The sequence below is a fragment of the Rana temporaria genome, chromosome 7 (assembly GCF_905171775.1).
Source record: "Rana temporaria chromosome 7, aRanTem1.1, whole genome shotgun sequence".
Lineage (NCBI taxonomy): Eukaryota > Metazoa > Chordata > Amphibia > Anura > Ranidae > Rana > Rana temporaria.
The window spans coordinates 127,777,501-127,791,498 of NC_053495.1; the positions used below are offsets into that span (position 1 = coordinate 127,777,501).

General features: G+C 42.1%; 1 protein-coding gene across 1 annotated transcript in view; it reads left to right on the forward strand.

The window, feature by feature from the left end:
- Positions 1–3,752: 3,752 nt before the first annotated feature.
- Positions 3,753–13,998, forward strand: part of LOC120945638 — a 37,012-nt gene continuing 26,766 nt past the window's right edge. The window contains exons 1-5 of the mRNA XM_040359960.1: positions 3,753–3,860; positions 5,625–5,707; positions 6,696–6,758; positions 10,548–10,607; positions 12,270–12,308. Of these exons, the coding sequence (XP_040215894.1) occupies positions 3,809–3,860; positions 5,625–5,707; positions 6,696–6,758; positions 10,548–10,607; positions 12,270–12,308 (297 nt within the window). The 5' untranslated portion in view covers positions 3,753–3,808. The remainder of the gene's footprint in view (positions 3,861–5,624; positions 5,708–6,695; positions 6,759–10,547; positions 10,608–12,269; positions 12,309–13,998) is intronic.

Sequence of the window (13,998 nt, forward strand, 5' to 3'; positions counted from 1 at the left end):
TTTTCAGCCCTGTTGGGGGGGGGCTTTGGTGAGATATCAGGGGTCTTAACAGACCTCTGACATCTTCCCTTTGAGACAGGGAAAGGGACCAGGGACACATGTTCCCCTGTCCCTTTCTCAGCAGCATCAGCTGCACTGAAAATGAATGGAGTGAAGACAGCGTCTTCTCTTCATTCATAAACTGAAACATTTGTAAACACAGGTTACAATGTTTCAGTTATGTGAATGGACAGAGTCAGTGATCACTGACTCTGTCCATTCGGAGCAGTAAGGAGCCGGATTTACCGGCTCCTACCCCGCTCTCCATCCTGACAATTCCAGGGGGTAAAGGAGGAGCACCGAAAGGGGAGAGAAACACGGCGGGATACACAGGATACACACGGCGGCATACACGGGATACACACGGCGGCATACACAGGATACACGGCGGCTTTCAGCTGCTTTAAAATCAGCGGAGATCGGTGCTTGTAACTTCCCCACGCACTGATCACCGCCGACAGTACAAGTATCGGGTGAAGCATCGAGAGCATTTGCCCGAGAGATTTCCCTTCACTTCCTTCCCCATAGTCAAACAGGAAGTGAGAGGAAATCTATGCAAATTAAGGGAATCCCTTGCCCCCCCAGGCCCTCAAAACTAGTGTCCCTACTCGGGCAGGTCTTAAACAGCAAGGGGTGTGACCTTGACAGGAAGGGGTGGGTCATATTTAAATTAGGGGGTGCACAAGTTTAGTCAGGCCTAGGGCAGCACAAAACCTAAATACACTACTGCTTCTAACACTGACCAAGTTTTTGACCATAACCCAGTTTAGATGAATTGCAACCAGTTGATAACACAACAGCCTTTTTATGACAATGGTTTTACTGGTCAGTAATGTATGATTCTTATTTTTTATGTTCAGTACTATGAACACATTTTTAATAAATGTTTTATTTCATTTTTTTCCAAATACTTTTTATTAACGTTCAATTTTACAATACAAAAAAACTATTCATTCAAAGTCTGTGAAGACTTCCATCAGCGGTTTTTCAAAAGTACAACTGGCCCAGTAATAATAGGAAAAAAATAGCAACTGTTTTATCTTGCAGAGTGATGTACAAGGCACTAAAATTGTTTCTTCAAATACTATAGAGGAAGGCTTCTGCCAGAGTATACCCATTAAATGCTTACTTTGGGAGGACTATTATACTTACATTGTTCATGGAGGCTGGGAGCATGGATGATTCAAGTGCCTCATTGAAGACTACCAATAGCTCAGGGAGTAGAATATCACTAGTTGACTTATAACTTTCTGACCGGAGTCCAGCTTTGCCTGTGGCTTTGCAATTAGGAGACTCAGCGACTTACCATGCTATGGTAAATTATGGTAAATTAGGTGACCTTAATGCAGCTGCTAACATACCTACTTTATAACCCCTGTGTCAGGAGTATAAATAACGAAAATGAAACTTGAAAATGGCATAGCGCATCAATGTACCTTCTGCACAAATCACTTGATATTTACTCAAACCACAAGCTAACAGGCATATATACAGTACAGACCAAACGTTTGGACACACCTTCTCATTCAAAGAGTTTTCTTTATTTTCATGAGTATGAAAATTGTAGATTCACACTGAAGGCATCAAAACTATGAAGTAACACATGTGGTATTATACATAACAAAAAAGTGTGAAACAACTGAAAATATATTTCATATTCTAGGTTCTTCAAAGTAGCCACCTTTTGCAGCAGACACATCTCTAGGACTTTTAAGAGGAGACTGTGTGAATCAGGCCTTCATGGTAGAATATCTGCTAGGAAACCACTGCTAAAGAAAGGCAACAATCAGAAGAGACTTGTTTGGGCTAAAGAACACAAGGAATGGACATTAGACCAGTGGAAATCTGTGCTTTGGTCTGATGAGTCCAAACTTGAGATCTTTGGTTCCAACCCCCGTGTCTTTGTTCGACGCAGAAAAGGTGAACGCATGGACTCTACATGCCTGGTTCCCACCGTGAAGCATGGAGGAGGAGGTGTGATGGTGTGGGGGTGCTTTGCTGGTGACACTGTTGGGTATTTATTCAAAATTGAAGGCATACAACCAGCATGGCTACCACAGCATCTTGCAGGGGCATGCTATTCCATCCGGTTTGCGTTTAGCTGGACCATCATTTAATTTTCAACAGGACAATGACCCCAAACACACCTCCAGGCTGTGTAAGGGCTATTTGACCAAGAAGGAGAGTGATGGGGTGCTGCGCCAGGTGACCTCTTGAGAATGCCAAGAGTATGCAAAGCAGTAATCAAAGCAAAAGGTGGCTACTTTGAAGAACCTAGAATATGAAATATATTTTCAGTTGGTTCACACTTTTTTGTTATGTATTACATGTGTTAATTCATAGTTTTGATGCCTTCAGTGTGAATCTACAATTTTCAAAAAAAAACTTACCTGTCCTCCCGGCTTCTTCGGAGTCAAAGCCAGGCAGGCCCACCACTTGCTGCCTGTTGAAGCACCGGGCCACCGCACGCTCCTCATCAGTCAGCCTGATGGTGCAAGGTGGTCCCCCTCCAGTGCCCATGGAATGTGCTGTAAGCTTGGCCAGCTTATCACGGACCACGCTCCTCAGATCATTAATCTTTTTGGAGATACCACTGACGGTCCTCGTCTCCCCCCCCCAAGGCATTGATATCATCATCTATCTCCTGGAGGATCTGCTTCTTCCTGGCCGGGGTGGTGTCCCGGCTCTCAGGGCCATGCAAAAAATGCCCATTTCGGGTGATGGCCCTGGCAAGGATCTCCTTCTCACGGACAGAGAAGTTTAGCTTCCTCCTCTTTGGTGCCATATCACCACCAAACACTCAGCACCAAACAGACACAAAAACAGACAGCAAAAACCAAACACCAAAATCAGACAGCACAAACAGACAGCTAATACAGACACCAAAAAACACACAGAAAAAACAGACACAAAAAACACCCAGAAAAAACAAACAGCTAATACAATCTCCTACTCCAATAAATCTTTCCTATAACACTCCTACACAAACCAACACACAGCCACAGACAACAGAACAAAAGCACCTTTCTTCAGGAAGGGAAACACATGGATGTACTTTTGCAATGGAAGGGCGTTTGTCTGGGCCTATTTATACACAGGGCGTATCTCACTAAGTACGCCGGGCCTAGTTCCTATCTCACTGATTGCGCCGGGCCGAGTTCTGAGCATGCACAGTGAGGTGCAGAATCATGCGCGCATGCGCAGTCCGGCCGGCCCTTCATTTGCATGGGGTCACGGCTCATTTCAATGGAGCACGCCCACTTCCTTCCCACTTTCAATTACCTCGCCTTACGCCTCGGAATTTACGTTACGCTGGCACAAATTTGGGCGCAAGTACTCTGTGGATACGGTACTTGCGTCACGAAATTGAGCCGGCGTAACGTAACAGAGATGCACTACGCCGGTCTATATATGCGCCGCTCTACGTGATCTGGCCCAATGTCCCTATCACAAGCTCAACAAGTGTTGATCATAATTGGACATGTTACAAAAGCAGGACCTGGTGCCAAAATTGCAAAATGGTACTTTGGCACATTATTCTCAGTTTATGATGAGGAAAAAAATTGGCAATCACATACTGTTTTTTTAACTTCATCCAATATTTATTTTAATCATTTGCCCTTTAGGATTAAAAATGACTGTCATGTGAAGACCTTTAAAGTCCTTGATTTTGTTCCATATTTTTGATGATGTCATCATCTTCAATTATATAAAAAGAGGAGCTACACCTAGGTACAGTACCTTGAGGTTAACCAAAAGAACCTGAACAATGAAGACCTTCATCTTCACCTTCTTTCTGCTGGCTGGTCACAGCTTTTGGGGTAAGCCATTCGCTTTTATTTGTCAGTTAAGTGAAATAGAAATGTTAGATCTACTTCTTGGTGCTACATTTTTTAGTGATGCATTACTCATGTATATTGAGGCACTATAAACATGGCTTCTATTTCCACAAGACACTCATTGGATAAGGCTAGAACAGCAGGGTAGCAGGAGGCAACATTCAGTACAGCTTTTACAATTACACTACATTTATTAGTTTGTTAGCATTACATTTGTTCATTCTATACCTTGCTACCTACTGAAACCTGTGGACAACAACAACAACAGTCAAACAAATTAAGAAAGCTGCTGCTAAGTACTTTCTGTATCAAGATTCCCTACTGCTCACAGCCAAGCAGCCATGTCCCCGGTCTCTGCAGGCTGTATTCTGAATGCAAACTATGGAGTTGCTTTAATAAAGGATAGTGGCTGTTTACTTAGTGTATGTTCATCAGGTTTAGCAAATAGGAAGAACCAGTGTTCACTTCAATCTACCAATCAATCATGTGCTAGCCAAAAGCCTTTTTTTTTTTTTTTACCTTTTCACATGATTGCATTTTGAAAGGGAACACAGGCTCACCTGATTTACTAACATTTTTGAAACATTAACATCCTTTACACCTTCAGTAAATCAATCCCAGTTTAATAGCATTGTTTTTCACATTTGTATTAGCATGATTTAGCCTATACAAAAGGCCATCCCCATTCATCTGTGCCCATGAAAAGGTATAATAAAGGGTTAATCCATCATTTATAAATGTTTCTTTCTTTTTCCTAACACAAAATGCTAGCACATAGTTACCCCTGTATACAGTATTGTGTTCCCTAATTAACACATCTAAAAGTTTTTTTAAATTATCAACACTCCCCGCTGACACCACCAACTTTGGAAGAGACCTTCACATCCTTACTACTTGCACGGTAAAGAACCCCCTACACAGTTTAAGGATAAACTATTTCTAGTCCAACTTCATTGAGTGGCCGCGGGTCTTCTCAAGAAACCTAAGGCTAAATAGTTTTCTCCCTAAGCTGGAATCACCTTTCAGATATTTGTATATTGAGATTATATCCCCTCTTAAGTATCTTTTCTCCATGGAAAATACGTTTAAAGTGGTTCTAAGGTCAAAAGAATGCATTACAGTAAAAAAATAAAAATATACTAGCTGCTTTTCCCTCTTCCTTGAGTCCTACATCAATGGAGTGCTGTGAGTGCTGTGTGCAGCTCTTGTCGCCCCTCTTTCTTTTCTCACAGGAGAATCAGGCAGCACCAGGAATCATTGGCTTCTGCTGCTGTCAGTCAAATTATGTGAGGAGGGAGCTGGGCGGGGTCAAACAGCCATGTGCATGTCTATGGATGCAAAGAGCCCAGCTTGGTAGCATGCCAGCAGATGAGCCCCCATAGCATACGGCTTGCTATGAAGGCACACACAGAATAGGGGCAGACCGTGTCACATATTAACAATTTACAATAAACAGAATTATAAAAAAAATATATGTTTTTGATTTTACAACCGCTTTGATGTTTGCAGTCGTTCCTCAAATCTGAGGTCCTCCAGTCCCCTTTCTTGCTGCCTCTTTAGATAAATGGACTTCTAAAAATCAAGCCAGCAGTATAAAAACACATTGCATTTTATTATAAAGGGTTCAGTAATTGGAAAGTTATTATACATGGACTTTAACAATATGTGAAAACAAGAGCTACGGTGAAAGTATTGCTATGATGGATGAGGATTGTCGTCTAATATGTATTTGTCTTTTCATTGTAGAAACAAAAGCTCAAGGATCAGACTCAGCATCAGGATCACAAGGAAATATAGTAGGACTTAATTGTCTTGGGAAGATTGTTGAGGTAAACTTTTTTTGTCTTGTCTTATTCATGTATCAATTTATTTGAGAACATTATATACACATATATTTGGTTCAGTCCTTCAGCATATGCCTTTTCTACCCCATTATTCTGGTGTCAGTGACACAGACCCTGCCACCATCCTAGTGACACAAATCCTGCCACCATCCTAGTGACACAAATCCTGCCACCATCCTAGTGACACAAATCCTGCCACCATCCTAGTGACACAAATGCTGCCACCATCCTAGTGACACAAATCCTGCCACCATCCTAGTGACACAAATCCTGCCACCATCCTAGTGACACAAATCCTGCCACCATCCTAGTGACAGACCCTGCCACCATCCTAGTGAAACAAACCCTGTCCCTGACAAAAATCCTGCCACTGTCCTAGTGATATATATTTATTATAGTTACAGTTATACCAGACATCCCAACCAACAAATTTCAGGGAGGTGGCACTTCATGCCCGCAGCCCCCCAGCCCCCCCACTCTTTGGTGACAGGAATCCTGGAAAGGACAGAGAGAAACATTTAACTGTTTCCATGCCATTGCTCACTGGGCAGATGAAGAAGCAATACTTCATCACCAGTGAGTGAGATTCTGCATTGTTTCCATCAGCATGAGTTACAATATCTCACTCATCCGGCCCGTGAGGGAGCAACGCTGGTCACAGGTGAGTATTTCTCTCTGCCCTTTTCTAGAAATTTTAGGAAGTATTGTGCCTGGTCCTTTATCTGTATACTGCTCTGAGTCAGGGTTTTATAAAGTAGTGAAGCCACTGGATGGCCATGACAGTGAGGGAACTGGTACCTCAGAAGGAGAGGTTATCATTGTCCGCCTCAATACTTCTCCAGTACAGTTCCCTTCATTGTTCAACGGCCCCCAAACTAAACAAATATGTGGATCTCTGCTGTAAAATGTTGGTAGATACTTTGTATTGCAAAATCCATGACTTATTAATGCTTCTTTTTTTTTTTCCGAACAGGCGGCTCCAAACTTCGCTACAGATCTTGTAGATTTTATATGCACAGTATATAACAGTGACTCGGTAATTATTACACATTAAAAAAAGTTATCTTTTATAAAGTCATATAATAGAATGCACTAAAATGGATAAAAATTGTTTTAATAATATTAATTTCTGTGCTAAGAATGTTCAAAGGGTAACTAATAACAATTAAAGAAAGGAAGCCGCACTCAATAATATTAAACCAATCCCGCTACTCCTCTGACATGTTTCACTCAGTAGAGCTTAAAGTCACTCTAAACGATATTCTTATTTTCTACAAATAACCCATACACATTCCCTGCTTACCCTCCCTGGCGGTATGATAATGCCAGATTTTTGATGCTGAAAGCGGTACAATTGTTTCACATGGAAATTTGGCATTTTATATTGTAGACCTGTAATTCTTATGCCTTGTACACACGATCAGAATTTCCGTTGGGATAAACTCCGACGGATTTTTCAGATGGAATTCCATTCAAGCTGTCTTGCATACACACTGTCACACCAAATTCTGACCGTCCAAAACGTGGTGACGTACCACACTATGACGAGCCGAGAAAAAAGTTCAATGCATCCGAGCATGCGTCGACTTAATTCTGAGCATGCATGTTTTTTTGTTCCATACAGACGAACAGAATTTCCGATAGAATTTGTTTTCATTGGAAAAAAAGAGAACATGTTCTCTTTCTAAGTCCGTCAGAATTTTCGATGGAAAAACTCAGATGGGGCACACACGCGGTCGGAATATCCATCGAAAATTCTGATCGCGTGTACAAGGCATTAAAAATAACTCACTTAAATCTGTCCAAACAACAGTCTAGTAGACATCCAGTGTATGATAAAGTTTGAAACACAAAATCATAAATTATAATATAATAAATAACTATAAATAATTATAACAAATAATAATATAATAATGATAAAAATTATTCAGTAATGTAATCAAATAAAAAACACAGAAATTTGCTCAGTTGCAGAATTGTTGCTGTCATTACTTTCAGTGTTTGATGACGAATTTCCCCACAAATCACTATCTGCAAGTGATTCTAATTTATTATCGCTGTTTTCTAGCTGGTTCTAAAACCGCTTTTGACGTAAAGGGACACTTTTTGGTTGCTATGGACATTCTCAAATTTCCAGGCAGAAAGAATAGTATTTATAATATAAATCTACATGCAGGGCACTGGACAAACCACTAGGGACAAAGGGAATGTGAAACTATTTGATACAGTACTGTAATCTGTAAGATTACAGTACTGTATGTATTCTGTGTTTTTCACTTTAGAATTTGGCGCCGGGCTTCGTCCCCGTGCGTCGCAATCAGAGCTTTTTTTCTCAGAAATTAGGTGCAGGAACTCAACCACGACCAGTTCAGATTTCACAAACAGTAGAAGGGTCTTAAAGGGGCATTAAATACCAGAATTGCATTACATACAAGTTCAGAGTTCAGGGGGTTACAAAGCTGTCACTTGTAAACACAGAAACCAGACTTCTGTGTTTACAAGTGATTGTGGTGAGCAGGCACCAAAGGGTCTGAGCCAGAGGTGGTGGAACTGAGTTCCCCCAAGTCGCAATGCTCGCAGGGAACGGAGCTCGGCACTGTGATACATCGAGCGGAAACACAGCTTGCAGACACAGCGGGGAGACAGCGCAGGGTCCTGGGGACAAGGTAAGTAAGCTGTACATGGATCCTGCGATGTGATCCCGAGTGTGGCTCGGGGTTATTGCTTTTGGTACTGAAAATTCACCCTGAGCCAAACTCAGGAATAAAGAGGTTAAGGGACCTGTAATCTATTTTGCACAAAATTGTTTCTTATTGCGTTTTCCTCCACCATCATGTCCTCCATGATAGTCCGAGCCCCCTCCTTTTCCCTCTCACTTCTGTTTGTTTAGAATGAGCAGGGCATGTTAGTTGCCGCCATGTACTATGCTCTATGCACCCTACAAATCCATAGTCCACAGACCCTAGTACATCTTGGGAAAAGTTGGCTATGATCCTACATACAATGGTACCATGGAGAATGTACGGAACTACCCTCTAAAGAAAAAGAAAGAAAGGAGGGCACACCGACCTAGTGCATTACCGTAATAAAAATGTTTATTAAAAATAGAATAAATCAATGGTCCTACTCACAAAATTAGCATAGGTATACGCTTTTCTGACAAACAAACTAGCTCTCCTGGCCCCTACAGGTGGGACTTGATGATGAGAGGATCAGACGTCCCTCAAACGGCTGACGCGTTTCTGGGGCGCACCCCTTTCTTCAGAGCCTAGGTGGTCCGTGGTGCCTCTCTCGCGTGCGCTTCCAAATATATATACATGTACTCATGTGCACAGGGGATCCATGCTCAGGTGACCACCGAACAGCCAACCCCGCCCTTTAATCTCTGCTTGTCCAACCCATAGGGATGGAGCTCCCACGTTCTCAGGAAATCAGATTACAGCAAACAAAAATCATTTTAGGGACTTTGAGGAGACAGAAAACAAAAGATAGACGGTACTTTTTGAGTTAAGAATACATGCTTGAATAGAACTTTTTATTTTTTTTAAGATAGAATTTAGTGTCACTTTAAGTGATCACAAGTTCCAAGAAGTAGAGGAATGTGTGGGGAGAGAAGAGATAGAGGTGGGATCAGGGTACAAGCTATGGGAGGGAGAATAAAAGGAAAGGGGTTACATTTGTTTCTATTTGGACCCACGGCTTGAGCTTAAATTAATCATTTTGAATAAATATTAATAGCATTGGCACAGGTGAAGTTGGCCCATATGTATCAAAGGAGAGTCAATTTTAAAGTGGTTCTAAAGCCTTACATTTGTTTACCCTAATGCATTCTATAAAAAGCCTTCTGGTCTGCATGATCCCCCTCAGCCCCTCCTTTACTTACCTGAGCCCGATTTCGATCCTGTGTTGTGCATGAGAGCAGCGGCTCTCTCACCTTTCTCCCTCCCACTGGGCAGATTGATAGCAAGTGAGTGTGGCTCAGCGCTGCCCACCTCTTTCGCATTACAGAATTTGATTGACAGCATCAGGAGCCAGTGGCTCCGGCGAGCCACTGGCTCCTGATGCTGTCAGACAAATTCTGTAATTTGACACAGGTCAAATTCCAAACTCATTTTCGTTCAAATATCGCAATTGAGAATTTTGCCTTCTAATGTCGCAAAATTTGTGGGCCACAGCAATGTGCGATTTTCGCATGGCCATCGAATTTGAGTGATGTTGAAATTTTTTGAAAAACAAACAAATTTCTAATCAATGATGGGAGAATCGTGTGAGAAATATGAATGAAAAAGAAATGAGCGTGAGATGTGACCTGGAAAGAAAAGACGATTCCCAGGCACAAAATTTATTTTCTGTAGCAACATAAGGCGAAATTGGAGGCTTGGTTGGCCGAATTTTCGAAATCAAAACGCACAAAATTTCTGATTTTCAAGAAAATGTTTTGCCTGCATTACAGTAAGCTTCTACTGAAGAAAATATGGGGCTGTCATTGCTGACCTATCCTAAATATGCTACTTGTTTGTTTACCTCTTGTTTTATTTTATTAAGTTAATGACCCAGAACAAGTATGCAGCAAGTAAAGTCAAAGTGAATTCAGAACTCAATTCACTAGATCAGCATGGCATTCTTGGAAGATTTAGCAATGGTAGTCCACATATTTCTCCCAGTACATATTTGCCTTAATATATTAGATAAGACAAAATAGAAATGAACAAGTACTACAGTGTTGTGATGCTATAGGTTATATTATATACATTTTCTAATAAGATTGCATCAAAAGCAGAATTCCTCTCCTGCATGTTTAACTGATTGCATTTTACTTCCACAGTCATCAGAGGACAAGGCTGCAAAAATCGTAACATTTGTAAAAGAGTATGGAAATGTGGTGGTAAGACAAGCCTGTGTTTTGTTTAACTACAGTGCATATTTTATACATTTCATTGACCCTAATGCCAAATTTTATTTGATGGTATTACAACAAAAGTTGTATCTATATGTACACTTTAACCACTTAACGCCCGCCGCACGACTATTTACGTCCACAGAATGGCACGTACAGGCAGATGGGCGTATATATACGTCCCTGCCTTCTAGCGGGTCGGGGGTCCGATCGGGACCCCCTCCGCTGCGTGCGGCGGGCGGCTTACCTCCGGGAGCGATCCGACTCGAGGGGACGGCTGTTCGTTTCTGTCCGCCCCCTCGTGAACGCTTCCAGCCAATCCTGTGAGCCACCGCCGTGTCACTTCCTCTGCCTGTAAAATGTAAACATAGGCAAAGGAAGTGATGCAGCTCTCATCTCGGCGGTATTTTCAAACCGCCGAGATGAGAGAAGAGTCACAGTAAGTCGCAACTGACACTACACTGACACCAGTACACATAGGCACATTTAACCCCTTCCGATCACCCACCCCCCTGTCACACTGTCACTGAATGCAGTGATCATATATGTACTGATCACTGCATTTAGTGTCAGTGTGACAGTTAGTGTGACAGCCAGTTAGTGTTAGGTCCAGGGTAGCCCCGTACCCCCCCCAATAAAGTTTTAACCCCTTGATCACCGCCCTAGTTAACCCTTTCACTCCCTATTGCCAGTGTCACTAAGCGATCATTTTTCTGATCGCTGTATTAGTGTCACTGGTGCCGCTAGGAAGCTAATTTTTTTTTTATTGTGATTTTTTTTACTAAAGACCTGTGGCTGAATACATTTTGGCCTAAATGTTTGACTAAAATTTAGTTTATTCAATTTTTATTATAAGAAAAAGTAAAAAATATTGATTTTTTTTCAAAAATTTCGCTCTATTTTTGTTTATAGCGCAAAAAATAAAAATCGTAGAGGCAATCAAATACCATCAAAAGAAAGCTCTATTTGCGGGAAGAAAAGGACGTGAATTTTGTTTGGGAGCCACGTCGCACGACCGCGCAATTGTCTGTTAAAGCGACGCAGTGCCGAATTGTAAAAACGCCTCTGGGCATTTAGCAGCATATTGGTCCGGGGCTTAAGTGGTTAAAAAATAAAGAAATACATTTTTTTGACCCAACACCATTATAGTTTCCCTCTGACCCTCAGTATAGGCTAGTTGTGTCCTAGAATATGCAGCCAGACTAGCTAATACTCAGGATACAAATATGTCCAATAATACATTCTGATCATCACAAGAAATACCGGTAATTGTAACATTTAGAGCCTAATTTATCATTATGGCTGTCACAGCATGCTTGCTTTTATTTACTATAAAATGATCTTCCATTAAATTGGTGCTTCAGCTAAATCAGAATTTTTATTGGCTGATGCTAATCTTGTCCAAAGAATCTTTGTAAATAACAGGGAAACTGGCGTGTCACCATTTATTAGACTCATATGTTATACTACATATAATGCCCCTCACAGAGCAGCATTACATCTGATTAAATGGCTATATTACATTTCCTCTGCAGGTGACCCTTTATGTGAATGATGCAGCTCACTGTCCCTATCACATCCTGTATATAATCAGAAGGAACTTTTTGTTTAAACCGCAGTAATGTGATCTGATTTATTATTACCCAACAGGATGGCTGTGATCTCCGCAAAATCCTCGGGCTTGGTGAAGTAAGTTTACACACTAGCACTTTGCATTGAAAATTTTCAGAGGTGGTTTCCATACACAGTGATTAAAGGGGTTGTAAACCCTTGTGTTCGTTCGAGCCTGTTCGTTCCCACGCCGGAGACGTGCACACCCTCTCTGACCCGTGTCTCGGCTCTTGATTGGATAGATTGATAGCAGTGCAGCCATTGGCTCCCGCTGCTGTCAATCAAATCCAATGACGTGGGTGCCGGTGGACGGGGCCGAGTCCGACATTCTGTGTGTATGCGCGCAAATGCTGGACTCCAGAGCACGCCCGCACGGTAACCCCCAGGGAGAATGCTTCTCCTAGGGGGTTTTTCGATGTGGGGAGGACCCGCGAGCACTGTTGGGGGACACCAGAAAACCAGACCAAGATCACTCTGCGCAAAACTAACTGCACAGTGGAGGTAACTATGATATGTTTGTTATTTAACAAAAAACAAGGGTTTACAACCCCTTTAATGTATTATGGGTGTATGCTTTTTATTCAGGCTTTTTTCCTCTTTATTTTCACCTGGTGTCTTGCCAGTAACACACTTCCTGTCTTAGGCTCACAACACTCACCCAACGTAGTGCATCTACGGAGGAGCAGTGTTGTCACCCTAGGATAAGTCTACAGAGCACCTCTACATCGCTTTATCTCCATAACATAGGAGCAAAGTTTTTTTCAGCGGGAATGCAGGGAACGCAGTTCCGTCACCTCCAACACTGAGGCCCCGTACACACGACAGAGGAACTCGACGCGCTTGGCACGTCGAGTTCCTCGTCGAGTTTTGGGATGAAGCCGCCGAGGAGCTCGGCGGGCCGCCTTCTCCCATAGAACAACGCGGACAACGAGAAAATAGAGAACATGTTCTCTATTTTCTCGTCGAGTTCCTCGGCGGCTCCATCGAGCCAAAACTGTACAGACGACAGAGTTTCTCGGCAGAATCCGGGTTTTGACCGAGTTTCTCGGTGAATTCTGCCGAGAAACTCTGTCGTGTGTACGAGGCCTGAATGTATGTAGTCGTAAGGGATGGTGGAGTGTTCAGGGAGGTCTGTTGTTGCTGGCTACCCAGAGATCTATTGTCGCTGGGAGTCTGTCATTGCTGGTGGTGGATCTATTATTGCTGGTGGGTCTTATGTTGCTGGGAGGGATTTACTGCTGAGGGAGGGGTCTATGGTTGTTTGCTGCTGGAAGGTCTATTAATGTTGGCTGCTGGGAGATCTATTGTTATTGTATTGTATACAGTATATCAAACAGATATAACTAAATACATTCAATTGTATATTTAACAGACCATATAAAAGAAGTTGAATGCTAGAGTTTACATACAATTTAAAAGCATGTTTATAGCATTGTCATGGATGCTTACTTGGAATTTAACGATATTGTTGGTGTTCTGGGTGAGATTTCTGAATAATATATGTGTGTTGATGTGGCAGTAGTTACCTGTAAAGTCAAATAACCTTTTGTAAAGACTTCCCATGTTGATCAGCAAGGACTCTGTTGCTCCACCAGTTTGGCCAAAATAATCTAAAATTATGCAAGCATAGACAATGGTGTGGTTTAGGCGGTTAGGACTTGTTTATAACTCTTAATTTGCTCTGTTTTGATCTTTGTACGTAGATTGTGTTCTGTGTGCCCTGTTCATACCACAATGCTGCATTTTTTCCAAACGCATAGCACCTCAC